At 44.6% G+C, this 20,298-nt stretch overlaps 1 protein-coding gene across 3 annotated transcripts in view; it reads left to right on the top strand.

The window, feature by feature from the left end:
• SLC17A8 (solute carrier family 17 member 8) overlaps positions 1–16,825 on the top strand; it is a 49,592-nt gene extending 32,767 nt beyond the window's left edge. Inside the window, exons 6-12 of one of the 3 annotated variants that reach the window (XM_036252275.1) lie at positions 2,755–2,841; positions 3,386–3,525; positions 3,977–4,126; positions 5,083–5,215; positions 9,161–9,271; positions 13,800–13,927; positions 16,391–16,735. In XM_036252275.1, coding sequence (XP_036108168.1) covers positions 2,755–2,841; positions 3,386–3,525; positions 3,977–4,126; positions 5,083–5,215; positions 9,161–9,271; positions 13,800–13,927; positions 16,391–16,735 — 1,094 coding nt within the window. Of the gene's footprint in view, positions 1–2,754; positions 2,842–3,385; positions 3,526–3,976; positions 4,127–5,082; positions 5,216–9,160; positions 9,272–13,799; positions 13,928–16,390 lie in introns of all 3 variants that reach the window. The other 2 variants (XM_036252276.1, XM_036252277.1) reach the window with 2 other exon arrangements.
• Positions 16,826–20,298: the final 3,473 nt, after the last annotated feature.

Genomic DNA, 20,298 nt, shown 5'->3' with positions numbered 1-20,298 from the left:
CCTGAGCTGCTTCTCCTCGGGTGGTTCACTTGTAAGGCCTTTGCTTTCGATTCGCCAGCAAAGCAAGCGTGACTCGTGCTGCTCCCATTCTCGGTGTCCTTCTAGCCCTAAGGGGGCTGATGTAAGAAACGGTTTGACTCTCAAGGGAACATACCTGATCCAAGTCACGGGCTTTATTACAGTTCCCAGCTGAGGTGTGGCCTCGGTTTCAAAGACCAGCCAAGGGAAATGCCATTAGAAGGAAACATAGGCTTGGGGCTAATTGGTTCTTTTCTATTTATTTTTTCAATTCTTGCCAGAGAATATGTTTATTGATTTTAGAGAGAGGAAAGGAGAGAGAGAGAGAGAAACACCGATCTGTTGCCTCCTGCACATGCCACAACCGGGCGCAGAACCTGCAACCTAGGTATATACCCTGGCCGGGAATCGAACCCGAGACCTTTCGGTGTACGGAATGACGCTCCAACCAGCTGAGCCACACCAGCCAGGGTGCTAGTTGGTTTTTATACTTAAAGAGCATTGGGGTTGGGAGGGACTTTAGAGGACATCTCATTACAGCCACTGCTTTAGAGAAGAAATGAAGGTGAGGGAGGAACAAATGTCACTTCTCAGAACTAGTGAGGACAGAACCGGGGACGCTCCCACCCCCAGAGCTGCCATGGCCCACTCTGCCCGCCACTCAGCAAGCACCAGGGCTTCCTCTGCCGTCTGTGCTGAGCTCAGGGGATGGAGGCCGTCGGGCGGCGCGGGTGGAGTGGGCCACGTCATGGGAGATTCGTGCCGCCGTGCTCAACGGACAGGGAAGGGGCGAGTTTGTTCAATGGACAGGGAAGGACAGTTTCAAGTTATGACATTTCCTCGGTGGAAAAAATGCTCCTCACTCAGGAATGACAGCGTTTCTGAGCGGGGGAGCCTGGCCTGAATTACGATGTAGTTCAGGGGAAAGGCTTTGGATTCCAGCAGGCTGGGCCCCGGTCACTCACACCTGTGCGACCTCAGGCACCTTCCCTCCCCCTCCAGCCTTGGTTTCCTTCTTGTAAAATGGGGGCGACCTTGGTACCAAGGTCATCAGGTTGAAAAGAGGGTTCGGTGACATCATGGGTCCTGAACACTCAGCACAGTGCTGGGCACGGACGGCACCCAGGGCGTCTTAGTGCCTGGTGATCCCCCGACCCTCCCTGTCCTGGGCATTCTTCTCATCACCTAAAGAGGAGCCTCCCACCCCCAGCCCAGGGTGTGGGGCCTGGGAAGAAGACCACCTTCTCCACACACAGCGGAGTTGGGTGCAGCTCTCTCCGGAATGCTCTGGAACGCTAGCCTCCCTGCTCTGAGGAAGTCTGAGGTGAACAAGGAAAACGTGCACCGTCGTTCTGCACAGGACACCAGCCGTCACAGCCGGTGCCTGCGGCTCTAACTACAGCCCCGCACAGCTTCACACACTTGGTGTGTTTGCTCCTCAAGTCAGCAGACGATGCAGAGGTCTCAGCCCGTCCTCTGAGGACAGCGGTTAGAGACGGGGAGCCTCCTGTCGTGGTGTCCAGATTGGGGATTCCACGGTGGGCCGTTCGGGGCCAGCCAGCCCTGCTTGGAAAGATAGGGTTTTGTCCTCTCTGGGACCCCCAAATTCGCGTTTCCGGAGGTCTTCCTTAGTATTGCTTTCTGGGACACAGAATTGCCCTGTGCTGTTTACTGTTACTAAAGCAAGGTGTTTTTTTTTTTCATTCACAGCCCAGAAGGAATTTCAGGTAGCTATTTTTTATTTAATCCTCACCTGAGGATATTTTTTCTTTTTCTTTTCTTTTTTTTTAGATAGAGTGGGTGGGAGGGAGGGAGAGAGAGAGAGAAACATCGATGTGAGAGAGACACTCGATTGGTTGCCTCCTGCACGACCCTGACCAGGGCTGGGAATCGAACCCCAAACCGAGGTACATGCCCTTGACTGGGAATTGAACCTGCTACCCTTTGGTCTGCAAGCCGACACTCTAACCGCTGAGCTAAACTGGCCAGGGTGATAGCTATTTTATTTTATTTTATAAATTCAGTTCCTATTTATTGGGAGTTTGCAGGGCTCGTGTTTCCCCGTAGATATTATGCAGCTGCAGGAGACAGTGGAGGCCAGGGCACCGCCTCTGCCCTCCTTATCTTGTCTAGACAAGACCAACATCCACGCACAGGCAAGTGCGTGCCAGGTGAAGTAAGAGGTACACGTGAAAAGGTACCCATTCGGGAGGTGGATGGGGACAGCAGCCATGCTGGCATCCTTCCACTGAACTCTTTGAAAGGCATTTAACTGTTTTCTGATGTTAAAAAATCAAGACTCTAAAAGAACATGATCCTTTAATCGTTTGAAGTCCCCTATTTGAAGACCTGGTGATAACCCTCTGACCTGTGGGCTCTGAAGGGCAGATTCGGGTTTCGCCACGTGCTGCCCTCAGCACCCAATAACGCGCCTGGTTGAATTTTCTCAAATTTCTCTCGGATTTTTCTCATTTTCTTATTCCACCTTGCTATTGATTTCACATTGCTGTGCCTGAACAATCTTGGCTAACCCCTCCATGGTACTGGATGAAGTTCAAGGGTAGCCTGGTGACCTTTCTGTCCTGGACGCCCTGTCTTAAGGCAGGTTTGCCTGTTCTGCGTGGAGGTGTTTTCACTCCTGCTCCATTGATGCGTCCCCCCCCAGCCCCGTGATCTGTGAACGGGATGAAAGTTCGCAGGATGACTGGTAAATGTCCCGCACTCTCTCTGTTCTAGGCTCCTATGCGGGGGCAGTGATTGCCATGCCCCTGGCGGGCGTGTTGGTACAGTACATTGGCTGGGCCTCCGTCTTTTATATTTATGGTGAGTGATTTGCCTTCATGAGCTCCCACGGGTGACTCATAGAGATGGTATTTTATTGTCTAATGGGATAGGCTAAGAGATTACGATATCAAGGAATACTTGTCTACCTATGACTCATTTAACAGCTGAGTTTCTATCTTCAAATACCAGTTAAAATTTTTTTTCCATCCTCACCTGAAGATATTTTTGCACTTATCTACAGAAAGAGTGGGAAGGAGAAAGTGAGGAAGAGGGAGAGAGAAACATCGATGTGAGAGAGACACATCGATTGGTTGCCACCCACACAACCCCAACTGGGGCCGGGGACAAACTGCAACCCAGGTACATACCCTTAGCGGGAACCCCTTAGCAGGACTCCCTGGTCCGTGGGCCAAAGCTCTAACCACTGAGCAAAACCGGCCAGGGCTCAAATACCAGTTAACAACAACAAAACCCTTTCCACTAGCTGAACATAGTACTGTTTGGGAATATTTTGAAAATTGAAAAACTTAGAGATGGAAGGAAATGAGACCATATAGTAAAACCTTTTGTTTTTTACCTGCAGGTATGTTTGGCATTATTTGGTACATCTTTTGGCTGTTGCAGGCCTATGAGTGCCCAGCAGCTCACCCAACAATATCCCAGGAGGAGAGGACCTACATAGAGACAAGTATAGGGGAAGGAGCCAACGTGGTCAGTCTAAGCGTAAGTATCGGTGGATAGAAGGATTTGCCTCTCTCTTCTCCGTGAGTTATTTCTCTTAGTGGCTGTGTTGTCCTCTTAAGAAAAATAACATGTGAATTGATGGCTACCAGATGGGACAGGGGTTAATGGGCTGGGTGGAGAAGGTGAAGGTATTAAGAAGTATAAGTTGAAAGTTACAAAATAGTCACAGGGATGTAAAGTACAGGGATGTATATTCCCTTGTAGAGAATATAGCCAATAACATTGTAATAACTATATGTGGTGCCAGGTGGGTACTAGACTTAATCAGGGGAATCACTTTGTAAATTATATAAATGTCTCACTACTGTGCTGTACACCTGGAATGAATGTAAAATAATATTGAATATCAACTATAATTGACAAATAATAGAAGGAAAATGACATGTCAAATATATTTCCCAAAAAATCTCATGGTATTTTTACTCTCTAGAAATTTAATACACCATGGAAAAGATTTTTCACGTCATTGCCGGTTTATGCGATCATTGTGGCAAATTTCTGCAGAAGCTGGACCTTTTATTTGCTGTTAATAAGTCAGCCTGCGTATTTTGAAGAGGTCTTTGGATTTGCAATAAGTAAGGTAAACACCTAGATGCTTCAAATGTTCTCGCACTTTAAATCTCTTGCTTCTACTTACAAAATTTTTGCATGATAGAATAATAAAATTGCTCATTATAATTTATAACAGTCATATGACCCCTGATACCCTGGTGGTCAGACAAGTCGTACATTCTGTGCGTAGTATACATGGTTATTTAATTTCTTCTTAGCAAGGATCAGAGCTGCAGTAAGCTGCTTTTCAAGATTCATGTTCGACATGACCTCAAAGTGTTTATGACTCTAACTCAAGGATGGCATATTAGACAAGAATAAAAAGATTAACAGTGAGAGGTTTTCTTTTTCTATAAACACTCAGTGAATAGCAGTAAGAACCTTAAGGCTTGTTTTGCAGACCATCCCTGTGCTATGACAAGGATGACCATTGTCCTGTAGAAGAGCCTTTTGAAATCTTCCCCAGCCATTGTCATTGGGTTGCCTGTGTTTCGGGGAGGAAGGGTGTGAATGGTGAGACTTAAACTATCATCATAAAAGAATTAAGCCTCCTTTCTATGAGGGAAGAACAGCAGCCTAGTAGGGGTAGATGTCCACATCGCTGCAGGGACTGTCCAAAGTGACCAGGGCAGAGCTCACATAGCCAGGGAATAGCAGGTGCCATCAATGAACATTCACTGTGTCAAGTGTTCACTTACCGTGCACCAGGCCTATGCTGGGTGCTGGGGCCTCTGTGATGAATAACAGTCATCTCTGCCCTCAAGGAGCTTCCAATCTGGTGGAGGAGACAATTAGGTCTACCCTTGAAATCATTCATTCATTCATTGTCTATTTATTACAAAATTCAGGCCTACCTGAGTCCCATATAATTAATTAGCTGATTGCATTTGGTGGTGATGGTAGTGGGCAGTGTAGCTGGTGGGAGCAGGGATTCGTACTCTCCAGGAAGCAGCTAAAAACAGCTCGGTGTTTCTTTTCACCCAGGTGGGCCTCTTGTCTGCACTCCCACACATGGTGATGACCATCATTGTGCCTGTTGGAGGACAACTGGCTGATTATTTAAGAAGCAGACATATTTTGACCACAACTGCTGTCAGAAAAATCATGAACTGTGGAGGTACCGTGGATTTCATAGGTGGTTTAAGCAGCTTTTATAGAAAGAGATGAAATCTTGGAGGTTATGCCTACTCACTGGAAAGGATATTAAAAACCCCTAAGCTCTGGCCGGTTGCTTAGTGGTTAGAGCGTCGGCCTGCAGATCAAAGAGTCTTGGATTTGATTCCGGTCAAGGGCACGTACCTCGGTTACAGTTTGCCCCCAGCCCTGGTTGGGGTCATGCAGGAGACAACCAGTTGATGTGTTTCTCTCACATCGATGTTTTCTCTCTCCCTCCCTCCTACTCTATCTGAAGATGAATGGAAAAATATCCTCCAGTGAGGATTTTTTTGGGGAAAAAAAGCCCCTAAGTCCACCCCCAGCAGATACTTGAGTGTCCATCACCCCCTGCCAAGTGGTCACCCAGCCCGTACCTGTGCGACTTGTGAGGTGATAACTTAGCTGATAAATCGGTGCACACCTGTAACTGCAGAAATGCTTCTTTTCTCCTGCTCTTCAGCCGGTGCAACGTGATTTCCTGTTACCCATCTGTCTGTTGTTTATCTCTCCCATACACTCCTCCACATGCAGAATCCTTTGCTGATGTTTATTCCCTTATCTCCATCTTCCCTTTCTACATATACACATGTTTTAGGGAGAAACATAAGAAAAGCAGTTTCTCTGAGTGGTCTTCTTTCCTCTCAACATATGCTTGTGCATGGAGTGTACACACACACACACACACACACACACACACACACACGTCATCTTCTTTCCCACTTTCTTTAGTTCCTGCGTTTTGTTTTGATTTTGCAAAGTGAGAGCTGGGTGACTTTTCAAAAGAGATAAGTAAAGGGAATCATGGACCCCTGCAATGTTTATGACTGCTCACCTTTCAAAACTCTGCATTTCCTTAGTATCTCTTTTGTTTTGTTTTTAAAATGAGCATGTATTCATTGAGTGCGGTCTGTGTCAGACATGAAGCTGAGTTCTTTACACACATTGCCTTATTTATTCCCCATAACCACCCTGTGGAGCAAGTGCTGTCATTAAACCCAACTGCAGTGAGGACGCTGGGGTGTAGTAAGGTGACTTGCTCATGTGGCAGACTGTGCCTAAGATCCTGGAAAAGGCAAGAAGAAATTTCCCCTGGAGCCTTCAGAGGGAACTTCGCTCCGTGGACACGCTGGTTTGAGCTCTGTGGGACCCGTTTTGCACTTCTGACCTCCAGACCTGTGCAATATGAAATGTGTGTTGTCTGAAGCCACCGCCTTTGTGGCCGTTCGTTACGGTAGCCACAGGACACTAGGACAGTAGCCGAAGACCCACTGCCGTAAGGATCAAACTCTGCTCCAGCTGACTAGCCCTCCACACCAGGCCCTGGAAACACCTTCCTGTCTCTGACTTTGCTCATGGCCTTTCCCTTTACTGTGCGTCCTGCTCACCTTCACCGCTCACCCCAGGCCCCTCCACACACCCTTCCACATGGGCTCGTCTTCCTCTTGTGACTTGTGAAGGCTGCGTCAGCCTCCAGTGATCTCTCCTTCCTATCCACACACTCGGTTGGCAACTCATCATGTGCTTACTACCTTGTCACCGCTCGGGCAGGAGTGTTTTAGGCAGAGGGAACAGCATGTGCGATGGCCCCGAGGCAGGCATGGATGTGGCATGCTGGAGAACGGAAGGAAGGAAGGAAAGTCAGAATGGTTGGAGCTTAGTGAGTGAGGTGGAGACTGACAGGAGGTGGGAGCAGAATGCGCAGCTGGGGCCGGATCTTGGGAGCCCTTGTAGACATACACACGGGCTTGGGTTTTAGTTGAAGTGCAATTGGGAAGCTCTTGGAGGGTTTGAAGCAGGAAAAGGGACACGATCAGATACATGTTTTCAAATCTGAATAGTTGAACATAGAACACAGGAACCAAAGAAGGGAGACCAGCTAAGAAACTATTTCAGTTTTTCTGTCAAGAGAAGGTGGTGGCTTGAAGGTGGAGAGAGGTGGATGGACTTCTAAGTTCTCTAAGACTGACTTTCTTCTTATTTAAAATCGGAATAATAGTATTTACCTCAGATGATTGTTATGAAGGTTAAACGAGATGCCATATACATGCACCTAGCGTGGGTCCAACATAGGTTAGTGCCTTCTTCTTCTCCTGTGTTCAAGACACTGACAATACAGAAGTTTTCCAAAGGTGACATTCCGTAACTATCTGCTATTCAGTCCTATTTCCCATGGCCAAAATATGCACCCTCTAAACCTGGAACTTGAGAGAAAATCCTGGATTAAACTAGATTTGCACAACCTCTTCTAAAGACAGGTGCTTTGGAGACTGTGTTTATAGGAATATCGTGTTCCTGTTTAATTTTGTTCCAATCACCTTGGCCGTGGTTTCTCCATGGTTGGAGATTGGTGTTTGTTGGTGGGTGAGAACTCAGAGGTAAGTGCTACCAAGTGCCTGTGTTTTTTGAGAGTAAGTCTTCTTCTCCCTTCTCCTTTTATTTTGTAGAAACTAGAATGCATATGCAGATACTCACCAGCCTCAATCCCATCCTAAAAAAACAACAACAATCAAAAAACCTCTCTACATGTCTTTTTGTGTCATTTTACATTTTGATATATCAGAAACAGTGAGCTCCACATAGAAAATTAAGGGAAAAACCATGGCTGTCCCTCTTTGCTTAAATACAGAGACGCTAGACTAGAGATAAAAACATGAAGACAGAGTTTTGTGCCTTCCCTGAATAAGCCATGTTGATTTGGACATGATGAAGCACTAGAGAATTTTAGTTGGTTTCACATTTTCTAAAGAAATATAGAGGGCATTTCTCAGCTGAGAAAGATCACACAGTTCTTGGAGACTGTCACTTTCTTCTTTTTCCATGGGCAAGGGATATTTGCTGCTAGAATTTCGTTGTTGTTAATCCTCACTCTAGGATATTTTTCCATTGATAATTTAGAGAGAGTGGAAGGGAGGGAGAGTGGGGGGTGGGGGAGAGAGAGAAAGAGAGAGAGAGAGAGAGACATCAATGTGAGAGAGACGTTGATTGGTTGCCTCCTGCATGCATCCCGACTGGGGCTGGGGATCAAACCTGCAACCCAGGTATGTGCCCTTGACCGAGAATTGAAACGACCCTTCGGAGCACAGGCTGGTACTCTAACCACTGAGCAACACTGGCCCGGCTGGGCATGTTGTCTTTGAGGCACCTGTAGGACAGTCATGTGGAGACATCTGAAATCAGCAGACAGTCTTCAGAATGAAGCATCCTGTCTTCCATTTTTTAGGGCACATTTATACCTGGAAATGGTACTTACATCACCATCCTGTCTGCTGTTGGCTGAACGTGTGTGTGTGTGTTGTGTGAGAGGAGCATCTTTAGGATTTCCTCATCCTTTTGGTTGTGCTGGAGTCACTCATTCTGACAGGCACAGGAAGTACTTTTATTCGGCTGTGTTTCTGTGCAAACATCTCATGGCTTTAATAAGGAAGCCTGAGAGCTTCTGAAAGGGAAGAATTTTGCTTTATGCCTTTTGCTTCAGATGTTCACCATAGATCTTCACCTTTGGCAATAAATACTAAGAGTGTTGTCGTTTTATTTTTCTGTGAGAGGCCATAACATATAAACGAAGGGAACTCACTCACAGTATAAAGGAGAGTTTGGTATTCAGAAATGGCAGGGGCAGCTACCCACGAAGCAACATCCCTCCCCCAGGGGCTTCTTTGGAGTCTGCTGGGCCATTTGGGGTTCAAGGTGCACCAGGATAAAGTCAGAAGGCTCACGGAGCAGCTGGGTAATAGTAACATAGTCATGCAGTCAAGAAACACCTGGGGAATATTGTAAGCACCGTGCCAAAAGGTGTGTACTAAAAACTAGTCCACGGAAATATTAGTAGAGTCTTAGTAAATAAATTCATGAGCTTGGGCTGACTGACTTGCCAATGACATTTTCCCCTTGCGGTCCCCATTCGCAGGTTTCGGCATGGAGGCAACCTTACTCCTGGTGGTCGGCTTTTCCCACACCAAAGGGGTGGCTATCTCCTTTCTGGTGCTTGCCGTGGGATTTAGTGGCTTTGCTATTTCAGGTAAAGTGTCCTTCGGGTTTCCAGATCTTTCCTATAGATCCAGCAAGTCTTAGGAGAAAGCAGGGAACATATGCTGGCTGACCTTCCCGGAGCAGGCCGGCCATGGGCTTGTCCCTCGTTTCTCCGTCTTGGAAAAAGACACAAAGTGCTGGCAATGCCCCGGAGGCCTGGCAGAGGCCACGCGTGTGGCCGGGTGAAGTGGCACTTCCCTGCGTTAGCACCAGGTCATGCTGCCTACCTGAGGCTTTGCGACCGGTCCACCCCTCGCCTCCTCCTAGTGACCTGCTGATACGAGTTCAGTGGACATTTCGTCGTGCAATCCGAGTTGCTTAGACGGGAAGGCTTCTCCACGTGTTGTCTACTCCATGGCCTTCCTTGCAGAGAGGGGAAGCGACTTTCGGAACAGGCTGGGACAGGCAGAGATAACAGTGCCGGTGACGGTGCGATCTAACGGTGGTCGCTCTGTGCGTGCCCCGTGCGCGCCAGCCCCCGAGTCCTCCCAGCTGCCGGGGCTGTCGGCACCCCGTTCTACAGGAGCAGAACACAGCCCACCACGGCAGAGGTCCCAGTACCGCGGTGTTGCATCTCACAGACTTCAGAAGCTCCTGTGCAAAACTGGGTGAAAAAGTAAAATTCACCTGTTCTTCTACCTTTAAAACATGCCATACTACTGAAAACCACCACTTACAGAACACGTCACATAAATTGGTTCTACCTGATGACATCGGGAAGCAAATAGTCATATCACTATTTTACTCACGAGGTACCTAAAATTCGGAAAGACTGGGTGCCTTCCCGTGGCCACACAGGGGACAATTGGTGGCCAAGGAAGAGCCAAGGGGCAGTCCTGCCTGGCTCCAGGCCTGCGATCTCCCTTTCATCTGCCTAAGAGGTCGGAGTGGTAACATCCCAGAATGGACAGATATGGAAGCTCGGGTGTAAACTACCCCAAAATAGGTCTGGCAAAGAGTAAAATTAGGAAAAAAGTCTGCTTTAAAAGTAGCTTGCAGCTGAGAACTTGGGTTTGGAGCTATGTAGACTTTGAGTCCTCTCTTTGCCACTTACTATTTATAAAAGAAAAAAAATTGCCAAGTGATTGACTTCTCAAGCCTCCATTTCTTCTAGTAGCGATCGGGAAGATGCAATGGTGACCTCACGGGGCTCTTGGGAGATGTCAATGGACTCATCCGTGCATTCACTCACACGCCGCGCGCCAGGCACTGTGCTTGGCACAGGGGATGTCGCCTTGGGAAAAAGTCAAAGAGTGTCCTCATAAAGTTTCCATTCTAGTGGAAACAAAGCATTGGAAGCCCTTAGCCCAGCGCGAGAGGCATAGCCAAATTAAGTAGTCACTATTATTAATACTTATTCACTATGGCCCAGACCTTCTCCCTCTTCAAGGTACAGATCACCCCAGGATCTTGCCAAACGCAGGCTCTGATGCAGCATGTCCAGGGTGGGCCTCAGATTCTGCATTTATAAGAAGCTCCTCAGCCAGGCTGCTGCTGCTGCTCAGCCGTCCACACTTTGAGTAGCAAGAACAGAACAATCCCGACTTGTTTCCCGGAGGATGTTGAAGAATCCCTTCCCCACAGCTCTGTGATGCCAAGGAGATTCATGTCCTGCCCAGAGATACTGAAATGTTTCAGTTCCTATTGCTCCCAGATTGCCAACTGGGCCACCGTCAGAAGGAGCAAAATCCAACATCCCAAAGCGCAGCGCTGCCATCATGATTTTAGCACTTACTCCAAGCTAGCCGTTGTTTGGACCTGGTCTCATTTAATCCCTGTAGCAACCCTGCAAGAAGGGTATTGCTCTGCCCCTTTAACCAGCAAGGACCCTGAGTCTTGGAAAGGTGACTTAACTTTCCCAGGTAAGTTAAGTGGCCAGGACTGGAATTCAGGTTTGTCTGACCGACAGTGATATGATAGGAGGGACTATGGCCATGGGGGCGGTAGTTCCTCAGGACTGGCCACCTGCCAACTTACAAGGAGTTTGTAGGGATGCCAAGGAAGACTGGGACAATCGAGGGACTGATTATAGACAAGAGAGTCGAGACTAATGACATTGAAGGATACAAGGGATGGGTGGTGCCTATTTTGAGACATGTCCTAGGTGGAGAAGACAGACTCTCCCAGCTTGTATACAAAAAATTTTTTTGGTATCTGCAGCTGCTGCTGCAAAAAATCTATCAATATCTCAGTTTCTCAGAGATTTCCCTACAGCAGGATTGTGCAGCTAGAAACCTAAATGACTTTTCTCACGTTATCTTGAGCTGAACACACATGCCTGAGCTTTGCATCGGAATAAAATGCTCGACAATCCGATTAATTGCTTCTTATCTCGGGGTTCTTTTGTAATAAAATGTTTATCACAATGAAATCAACAGCAAGATTAATTAATTTTGCAGCTGTTTTATATTCGGATCGTCTGCCACTCTGATCTGAAAGAGATGGCATGTTTATTACAAGAAAAGATTTTCTCAAAAGTTTTCCTGGATGGAGGTAGGAAAATACCACCAGCCAATGTGCCAGATTAGAAAACATTTTTTAAAATTCTATTTTCAGGTTTTTTGCACAGAATAGAGAATTAAAAAGTAAAACAAAGCACAACAAAAATATGAACAAATAGAAATGACAACCTCCTGCTGCAATTTTATAGCTTAAATTTGTAATTAATTAAACAATAATTTATTGAGTGTCTACGGTGTGCCAGACACTTTGCCAGTTCAGGGAGGTAGTGGAAACAAGACAGATGGATAACCAACCAAGAAAAACATAGAGCTGGTTTTCACCTCTATGTGCCATGTAATGAATATATGTTACTTAATTCTTTTTTTAAAAATATGTTTTCATTAATTTTTTAGAGAGAGAGAGATAGAAACATCGATGTGAGAGAGAAACATAGCTCGGCTGCCTCCTGCACACCCCATCCCCCACACCGGGATGGAGCCCGCAACCCGGGCATGTGCCCCGACTGGGAATTGAACCAGGACCTCTCAGTCCATGGGACGGCGTTCAATCCACTGAGTCACACTGGCTGGGCATACTTAACTTAATTCTTACAACAATTTTACAAGGATGGTTATGCCAGTTTATAGATGAAGAAGTAGAGGTTCAGAAAGTTTAAATCCTTTGTCCAGAGGCAGCTTTCTGACTAAGATTCACCCTTGGGCAGTACTGGACAAGTGTTCTCAGCGCCTGAAGCCTCCCCTTCACAGCCTGGCCCTTGCCCTGCCTCGCTCCTCCCCTCCACCCACCCTCTTCTGATAAGCAGTGAATGGTGAGATGCTGGCCACGTACCCGTTTACACTCCCTGCACCGTTCTCTTCCGATGGCAAACCTCCAAGAGAGGGGCATGCTTAGCAGTGTCACAGTGGGAGTAGTACTGGCAATGGTAGTTAGTGGTAGTCGTGGCAGTCAGTGGAAGAGATAGTTAGTAGCAGTTAGTGGCAGTGGTAGTTAATGGCAGAGCAGTGGCAGTGGTAGTTAGTGGTAGTTAGTCGTAGTAGTGGTAGTGGCGGTTGTGGTAGTTAGTAGAGCTTAGCTATTTGCCATGGGCTCTCTCACACATACTTCCCCTGGGTCTCATATTACAGCATCTATATGACTTCAGTAGTAATATTACCCCATATTAGAGATGAAGAAACAAAGGCCTAAAAATGACAAGTGGTAGAAATACGATTAAAATCCAGATTTACGGACTCCAAATCAAGTATATACATGTAAATGTTTTGTAAATTACAGAGGATTTTGCCAATGTCTCTGCAATTGTTTTATTTATTTATTTATTTATTTAGTTAGTTAGTTAGTTAGTTAGTTAGTTTGCTAATCCTCATCCAAGGATATTTTTCCATTGATTTTTTTTTAGATAGAGTGGAAGGGAGGGAGAGAGAGAGAAACATCTATATGAGAGAGACACATGGATTGGTTGCTTTCCACATGACCTCGACCGGGGCCAGGGATTAAACCTGCAACCCAGGTATGTGTCCTTGACTGAGAATCAAATCCTTGACCCTTTGGTACACAGGCCTATGCTCTAACCACTTAACACACTGGCCAGGGCAAATTGTATTATTTAAAAAGTACCCTTTCTATGATGCCATTTGGCTAAGGGTGGCCTTTTGAGGGTGAGTGGAGGTCTGGGAGGGATGATGTTATGAGGCAGGCTTCAACTCTAATCACACTGAATGTGATTGTGTGATTGTTTGCTCTGAATAAATGTGGTCCAGGCTTTCTGCTGTTCAGTATTGCTGTCATTTTGGAGTTCCGAACCTACAAGGCACAGGTGCCATACTTTTCCCCATGCAGAGTCCATGGTAGACATTGCTAATCAACCACAGCACATTCCTCTGCTATGTGCAGACACAGCCTGACAAGCCGCAAACCAGCCCTCTCTGTAGAGGTACCCCCCATTCACATGCTGGAAGAAAACACACAGATTGATGAGAGTTGGGGGGAAGCTAAGTATTTTCTAAAGTGTATTTGGAGTTCTCGTCTTGACTCTGATTTTGAGCTTTTCACTACAGGTTTTAATGTCAACCACCTGGACATTGCCCCCCGTTATGCCAGCATTCTCATGGGCATCTCAAATGGAGTGGGGACCCTCTCTGGAATGGTCTGTCCCCTCATTGTTGGTGCGATGACCAAGCACAAGGTAATGCTCTCCTTTGGTCTGTGAGTATTAGGACTGAAACACTGCACAAACTGGAGATTTCAGAGCCCTACCCCAGCCTGTAAATGTGTATGTCCTTGACCTTGGCTGAGTCATTTGAACCTCTTTTGCATTTGCTTTTTTTCTTTCTCTCTTACCCTTCCTTCCTTCCTCCCTCCCTTTCTCCCGCCCTTCGTCCTTCCTTTCTCCTCCTTCTCCTTTAATCTATTGTTTACTGATGGCAACACGACTGATTAATTTTGGTTCTATGTTTCCTTTCCTCAACCGAAAAATAAAAGGTGTGTGTGTGTGTGATGGGGATGAACACCATGAAGACTGTTTAGAGACAGGAAGAAACTGAGGCAATAAATTCAGGATGAATAAATTACTCAAGATTGTTTTATAATTCCAAGTAATAAAACTTTATAGGCCATTTCCATCTATTGCTTAACATGTTCCAGCACAAAAATAGTGCTGTTATGCTTCCTTATTATGAAGAAAATGAACAAGACATTAATGACCCATCCTAAGGACCTACAAGGGTATGGCGCTGGGTTATTACTGAGCTTTTCTGTGTTTAGACCAGGGTGGGTGGTGGAGGAAGACCCCAGATTCATCCAGAGTTCAACCACAGGTCACATGGTTTCTTAATCTTTGTCACTGAAAAGTTTTCAGGATGCTGCTTTCAACAAATAAGAATTTTTTTTTTTCTTTTTTATCCTCACCCGAGGATATTTTTCCATTTTTTGTACAGATAGAGTGGGAGGGAGAGAGAGGAAGAGAGAGAGAGAGAGAAACATCGACGTGAAGGGACACATCGAGTGGCTGCCACCCACACGACCAACCAGGGCCGGGGACAAACTGCAACCGAAGTACGTGCCCTTAGCGGGAACCGAACCTGGGTCTCTCCGGACCGCAGGCCGACGCTCTAACCGCTGAGCCAAACCGGCCAGGGCTACAAATAAGAATTTTTTGATACTATGAGTTTTTTTTTTTTTTCATTTCATAAATAATGTATTTTATTTTATTGCATATGGCTATTAAGGAGAGCATCCATGATCAATACAGACTAAATACAATGCACTATTCTAGTTCCATTTATTCTTGTCTCCAGCAGCGTCACATTGACCCTTATATACAGTGTGGATAGTGGAAGACAGAGCAAGATTAGTTAAGTCTTTTGTCATATCACAATAGACTATGAGGTTTTTATCCAACTACTTTTTAAGTTAGATTGCCTATTACAAATATGACTTCAGAAATTCTCCTAACTTCTTGGAGAAGAAAGTGTGGGGGCAATTTATCTTATTTTTGAATAGAAAAGAGAGGTGGAATTTGGGGAATTTTATAGGGAGAGGATCCACATTTTCCCTCTCTGTTCATGAGATGATAATATTGATAACATGGCTATTAAATCTCAGATACTATCTTCTTGTAACTTTAAACTCAAATATTCATTATTTTTGATACTGTATTTTACACAGACAATATGATTATGCATAAGCTATTGACAGTGAAGACTGAATATTTTCATGGCTCAAATTGTTACATCTCCAACAGTAAGCAAGAAGGAGACCTCTGATATTTAAAATGGTGGTTTCTGCCCTGGTTGGTTTGGCTCAGCGGTTGAGCATTGACCCGCAGACCAAAGAGTCGTGGGTTAGATCCCAGCCCCAGTTGGGGTTGTGCGGGAGGCAACCAATTGATGTGCCTTTCTCACATCTGTGTTTCTCTCTCTCTCCCTCCCTCCCTCCTTTCCACTCTATCTAAAAAGAAAAAAGTCAATGAAAAAATATCCTTGGGTGAGGATTAACAAACAAATAAATAAATAAATAACAGAAATCAAATGAAATGGTGGGTTCCTAAAGCAAGTTTCACTAGGCATGCTAGGTGAGTCAGAACCTCATTTGTATATTTAAAGAGCTGGGAAATGGCACTGCATGTATTTTATGTGATGTTTATTTTATAAAGTATTTTTCTAAATTAAAAAAGGCATATTCATTGTAGTATTAACTTTCTTTTCCTTTTTCTTTTTCTTTTTTGGTTAATCCTCAAGGACATTTTTTTTTCCATTGATTTTTAGAGAGAGTCGGGAGACACAGAGAGAGAGAGAGAGAGAGAGAGAGAGATTGGTGTGAGAGAGACATATCAATTGGTTGCCTTCTGCATGTGCCCTGACCAGGGCCCAGGATCAAACCTGCAACCCAGATACATGCCCTTGACAGGGAATGGAACCGGTGACCCTCCAGTGCTGGGCCAGATTTCTAACCACTGAGCCACAACGGCCAGGGCTTAACTTTCATTTTTTGAGCACTCAAACTCTGTTGGGATCTTAGGCCTGCTTCTGACGTGTCTTCCCAAGAAGCACCACATTGCCTTCGGGGTGGTTGGTTGCTTTTGTCCAGAAAATACTGTTCACGTCTTTTTTGTTGATAAAATGCTACTTGGTGCTGTTTCCGTGTTTAGACCCGTGAGGAATGGCAGAACGTGTTCCTCATAGCTGCCCTGGTGCACTACAGCGGTGTGGTCTTCTACGGGGTCTTCGCTTCCGGGGAGAAGCAGGAGTGGGCCGACCCCGAGAACCTCTCCGAGGAGAAGTGCGGGATCATCGACCAAGACGAACTAGCCGAGGAGACAGAACTCAACCATGAGAGTTTTGCAAGTCCCAAAAAGAAGATGTCCTATGGAGCCACCATCCAGAATTGTGAAATCCAGAGGCAGGAATGGCGAGGACAGAGAGGAGTGACCCTGGATGAGGAGGAGCCGACATCTTACCAGAATGAAGAGGGAAGCTTCTCAGATGCGTCTTAATGTCTGCGAGGCCCTTCTGGCGTCCCCTCACCTTAGACCCAGAAAGCATCCATACCTATTGCCTTCCCCTGTAGCCCAGCTAGCCAGAGGGTTAAATGTGGGGACACTGGTGGTGGGGGGAAGGGGAGAGAAGATTCCATCAGCAATAGAGAAAGGAGAAATGTGATATTGCAGTGACACTTATGGGTGTGGAGTGTGCTCTAAGTTGACAAAATGGGTATATATATATATCAATTCCATGTTTGTTTGTTTTTTGAGGAAATGGGGATATTTGGCTTGGAGGAGAGAAAACCTTAGCTGCCACTACTTTGCTGATAGCAGCCATGCAGGGGAGGGTTCCCTGTTCCGAAGAGGGGGCCCTGTGCTGTGCCAGGTGCTTTATGAACATGCTCATTTACTCTTCACACCCATCATGACGTGCACTTCTTATCCCCAGTTTACAGCCTAGGAAACGAGAGCGGCGTGAGATCGACTGGCCCAAAGGCATTCTGCCGGGGCCAGGGCTGAGATTGGTGGGTCCGCCCTTGGTAGCAGTTCTGGGGAAGAAAGTTTCACCATGAGGAAGACAGTTCTAATAATGAAAACGAAGATGCAGTGGGTTGTTTTGGGCATCACTCCGTATTTTGGCTGGTGCAGGGGATGGGAAACATTTGGGTTCATGTGCAGAGTATTCAAATGTCGTGTGAGGGGCTGGATTCAAAGACCCTTGGGTTCCTATAGGATCTAAAAAGTCAAATGATTCTGTGAATTCATAGTTCTTTTTAAATAATAAGGTTCACAGTCTATAGGCGAGCTACACATAGGTTTTAAAAAAGAAAGGAAAAGATAAAGCTATGCAAGATAATACATTTCCAGGAATCTCTGGTCAGAATGGCCAAAGAAGTAAACAGGCTTGGCAATTAAATTTCAACCCTTCATAATATCAAGAATGTTGTTAAATAATGTCTCAAATTACTTATAAATCATTAAGATATTTAATAACTAAAACATTATATTAGGTAAAATTCTCTTGAAAAGGTCTTTTGTTGTAAAAATATATATATATGTCTTGGGCCATTTCTGCTGGTGATATTAGGAAGTTTGATCAAGTTATACAACATTATTGAAGTATTTTTTTTTTTTTAATCCTCAGACGAGGATATTTTTCTATTGATTTTCAGATAGAGTAGGAGAGGAGAGAGGGAGAGAGAGAGAAACATTGATGTGAGAGAGACAGATTGATTGGTTGCCTCCCACACAACCCCAGGACCCCGACCAGAGATGGGGATTGAACTGCAACCAAGGTTCATGCCCTTGACCCGAACTGAATGCAAGACTCTTTGGTCTGTGGGCCGACGCTCTAATTGCTGAGCCAAACCCGTCAGGGCATGAATGAAGTATTCTTAATGACTGTATTTGGGATGATATTCAGGAAAAACAATAATATGGTAGTAGTTATATAGGGAAAACTAGAATGAAACATCTGGAACAACTATACCTAGTGTTGAAAAATTCATATTTGATTGCATAAGGCAATAACATGGATGCTCTTTATATTTTAAAAGTTAATGATATTTTAAAGTTTAATGTTGGCATGTAAAGGGTTGTTTGAAAATAAAATTATTTTCCTGTTCATTGATTTTGAAAATTTTATTTCTAATTTCACAACAAAAATATATTGTGGAAAAAATTATACATTTACATGTAGTCTATTATTGTAAAGTGTTTTTTCCCCTTTCCCCTATTTCTCCCATATATATATATATATATTAGATCCCCTCTTGTATCAGCAGAGTTGTGGTGTATTCTATAAAAGAATACTTTTGAGTTAAAAAAAAGAATTGCCTGATTCTCCATTAAATAATATTCTTTATATCATTGGTATATAATTTATATCATCTATCTTTACATCTCTTTAATGAGTGAATTCATGTCAGTCCCTAAAACAGTTTCCGGCATGTAGAAAGTGCTCAATAAACATTAGCTGTCGTCATCATCTTTAATCTTTTGGGAACTTTCATCGAAAAGAAAGCATGCTGTGTCATTTTCATCCATTAGCCACAGAATTTATTGTGAAAGTCATGCTGTTTGCTAAGTAAAAGAGAAAGAGAAATTTATGGTGGCCAGTGTTTTATTTTTTCTTCTGTTAATAAAGTCAAATAACTATTTTAAAAACTCATGAGAATCCTTAAGATAATATTGTAGATTGACACCAAGTTGTCTTTGCTCCGTCATTTAAAGTCAGTTGTCATATGCAGAAATTTCATACTTTGATAAGTCAAAGCATTTAGGGTACCTGTAACTTGCCCTTATAGTATTAAAAATAATGGAGCCCTGGCCCTGGCCGGTTTGGCTCAGCGGTTAGAGCGTTGGCCTGTGGTCCAGAGAGACCCGGGTTCAGTTCCCTCTAAGGGCACGTACCTTGGTTGCAGTTTGTCCCCAGCCCTGGTTGGGTCGTGTGGGTGGCAACCACTCGATGTGTCACTCTCACGTCGATGTTTCTCTCTCTCTCTCTCCCTCCCACTCTATCTGAACAAAATATCAAAAAATGTCCTCAGGTGAGGATAAAAAAAACAAAACAAACAAACAAACAAAGCATTTAGGGTACCTGTAACTTGCCCTTATAGTATTAAAAATAATGGAGCCCTGGATGATGGTATTAAAAACTAGAAAACACATTATTTTGTTGTGATGGGTATTGTGAAGGTTGCCTTGACCAGATCATTATGATTGAATACCAGGCAGATGCAGTTTGCAAGTCACTGTACATTTTGCTGCAAATATCCATTTGTACATCGACCCTGGGAGGCAAACCATGGATTCCAGCAGGAGAGAGAGAGGCCTCTGAGGGTGCTGGATTCTTGAGACAAGAAAGGTTTATCAGCTTCTTTTTAAAGAAAGAAAGCTTTGGAGACTCCTGAACATGACAAGAAAAAGAACAATTACTCAGGACATAATGGCACGTTTGTTATTCCTGCCTGGATGTTAAATTCAACAGGTAAAACTTGAAACCTGCTATTTCCATTTAACCCCAATCCCAACCAACCTGTTCTTTTTCTGTTTGTTGTTGTTGTTTTAAATCTCAGTAAGTTGCATCACCCTTTTGCTGGAGCTAGAATTCTTAAAGTCGTCTTCAACTTTCTTATTTATTTAAAAAAATGTTTTTTCTTTATTGATTTTAGAGAGAGAGAAAGGGAGAGGGAGAGAGAGAGAGAAACATCGATGAGAGAGAACATAGATTGGCCGCCTCCTGCATGCACCTCACTGGGTATTGGGTCCACAACCTGGGCATGTACCTCTACTGGGGATCAAACTGGTGACCTCTTAGTGCATGGGTTGACGCTCGGCCACTGAGCCACACTGACCAGGCCGTTTGTTGACATTTTTAATCTTATTTTTTTCCTGGAACATAGTAAAGTAATTGTTTTAAAGTCTGATTAATGCCACTATCTGGAGACCAAGTGATTCTGTTTCTATTTTCTGTTTGTTTTGTTGATTCTTGTTCATATTGTTTTATTTCAGTCTATGCCGGTTTTTTTCTTTTTTTTTTAATATCTGAATTTGTATTTAAAATTTTTGTTGTT

This window comes from Molossus molossus, unplaced genomic scaffold, assembly GCF_014108415.1.
Source record: "Molossus molossus isolate mMolMol1 unplaced genomic scaffold, mMolMol1.p scaffold_m16_p_10, whole genome shotgun sequence".
Classification (NCBI taxonomy): domain Eukaryota; kingdom Metazoa; phylum Chordata; class Mammalia; order Chiroptera; family Molossidae; genus Molossus; species Molossus molossus.
Note: the sequence above shows the minus strand (reverse complement) of the source record. Positions and strands in the feature narration are given on the sequence as shown.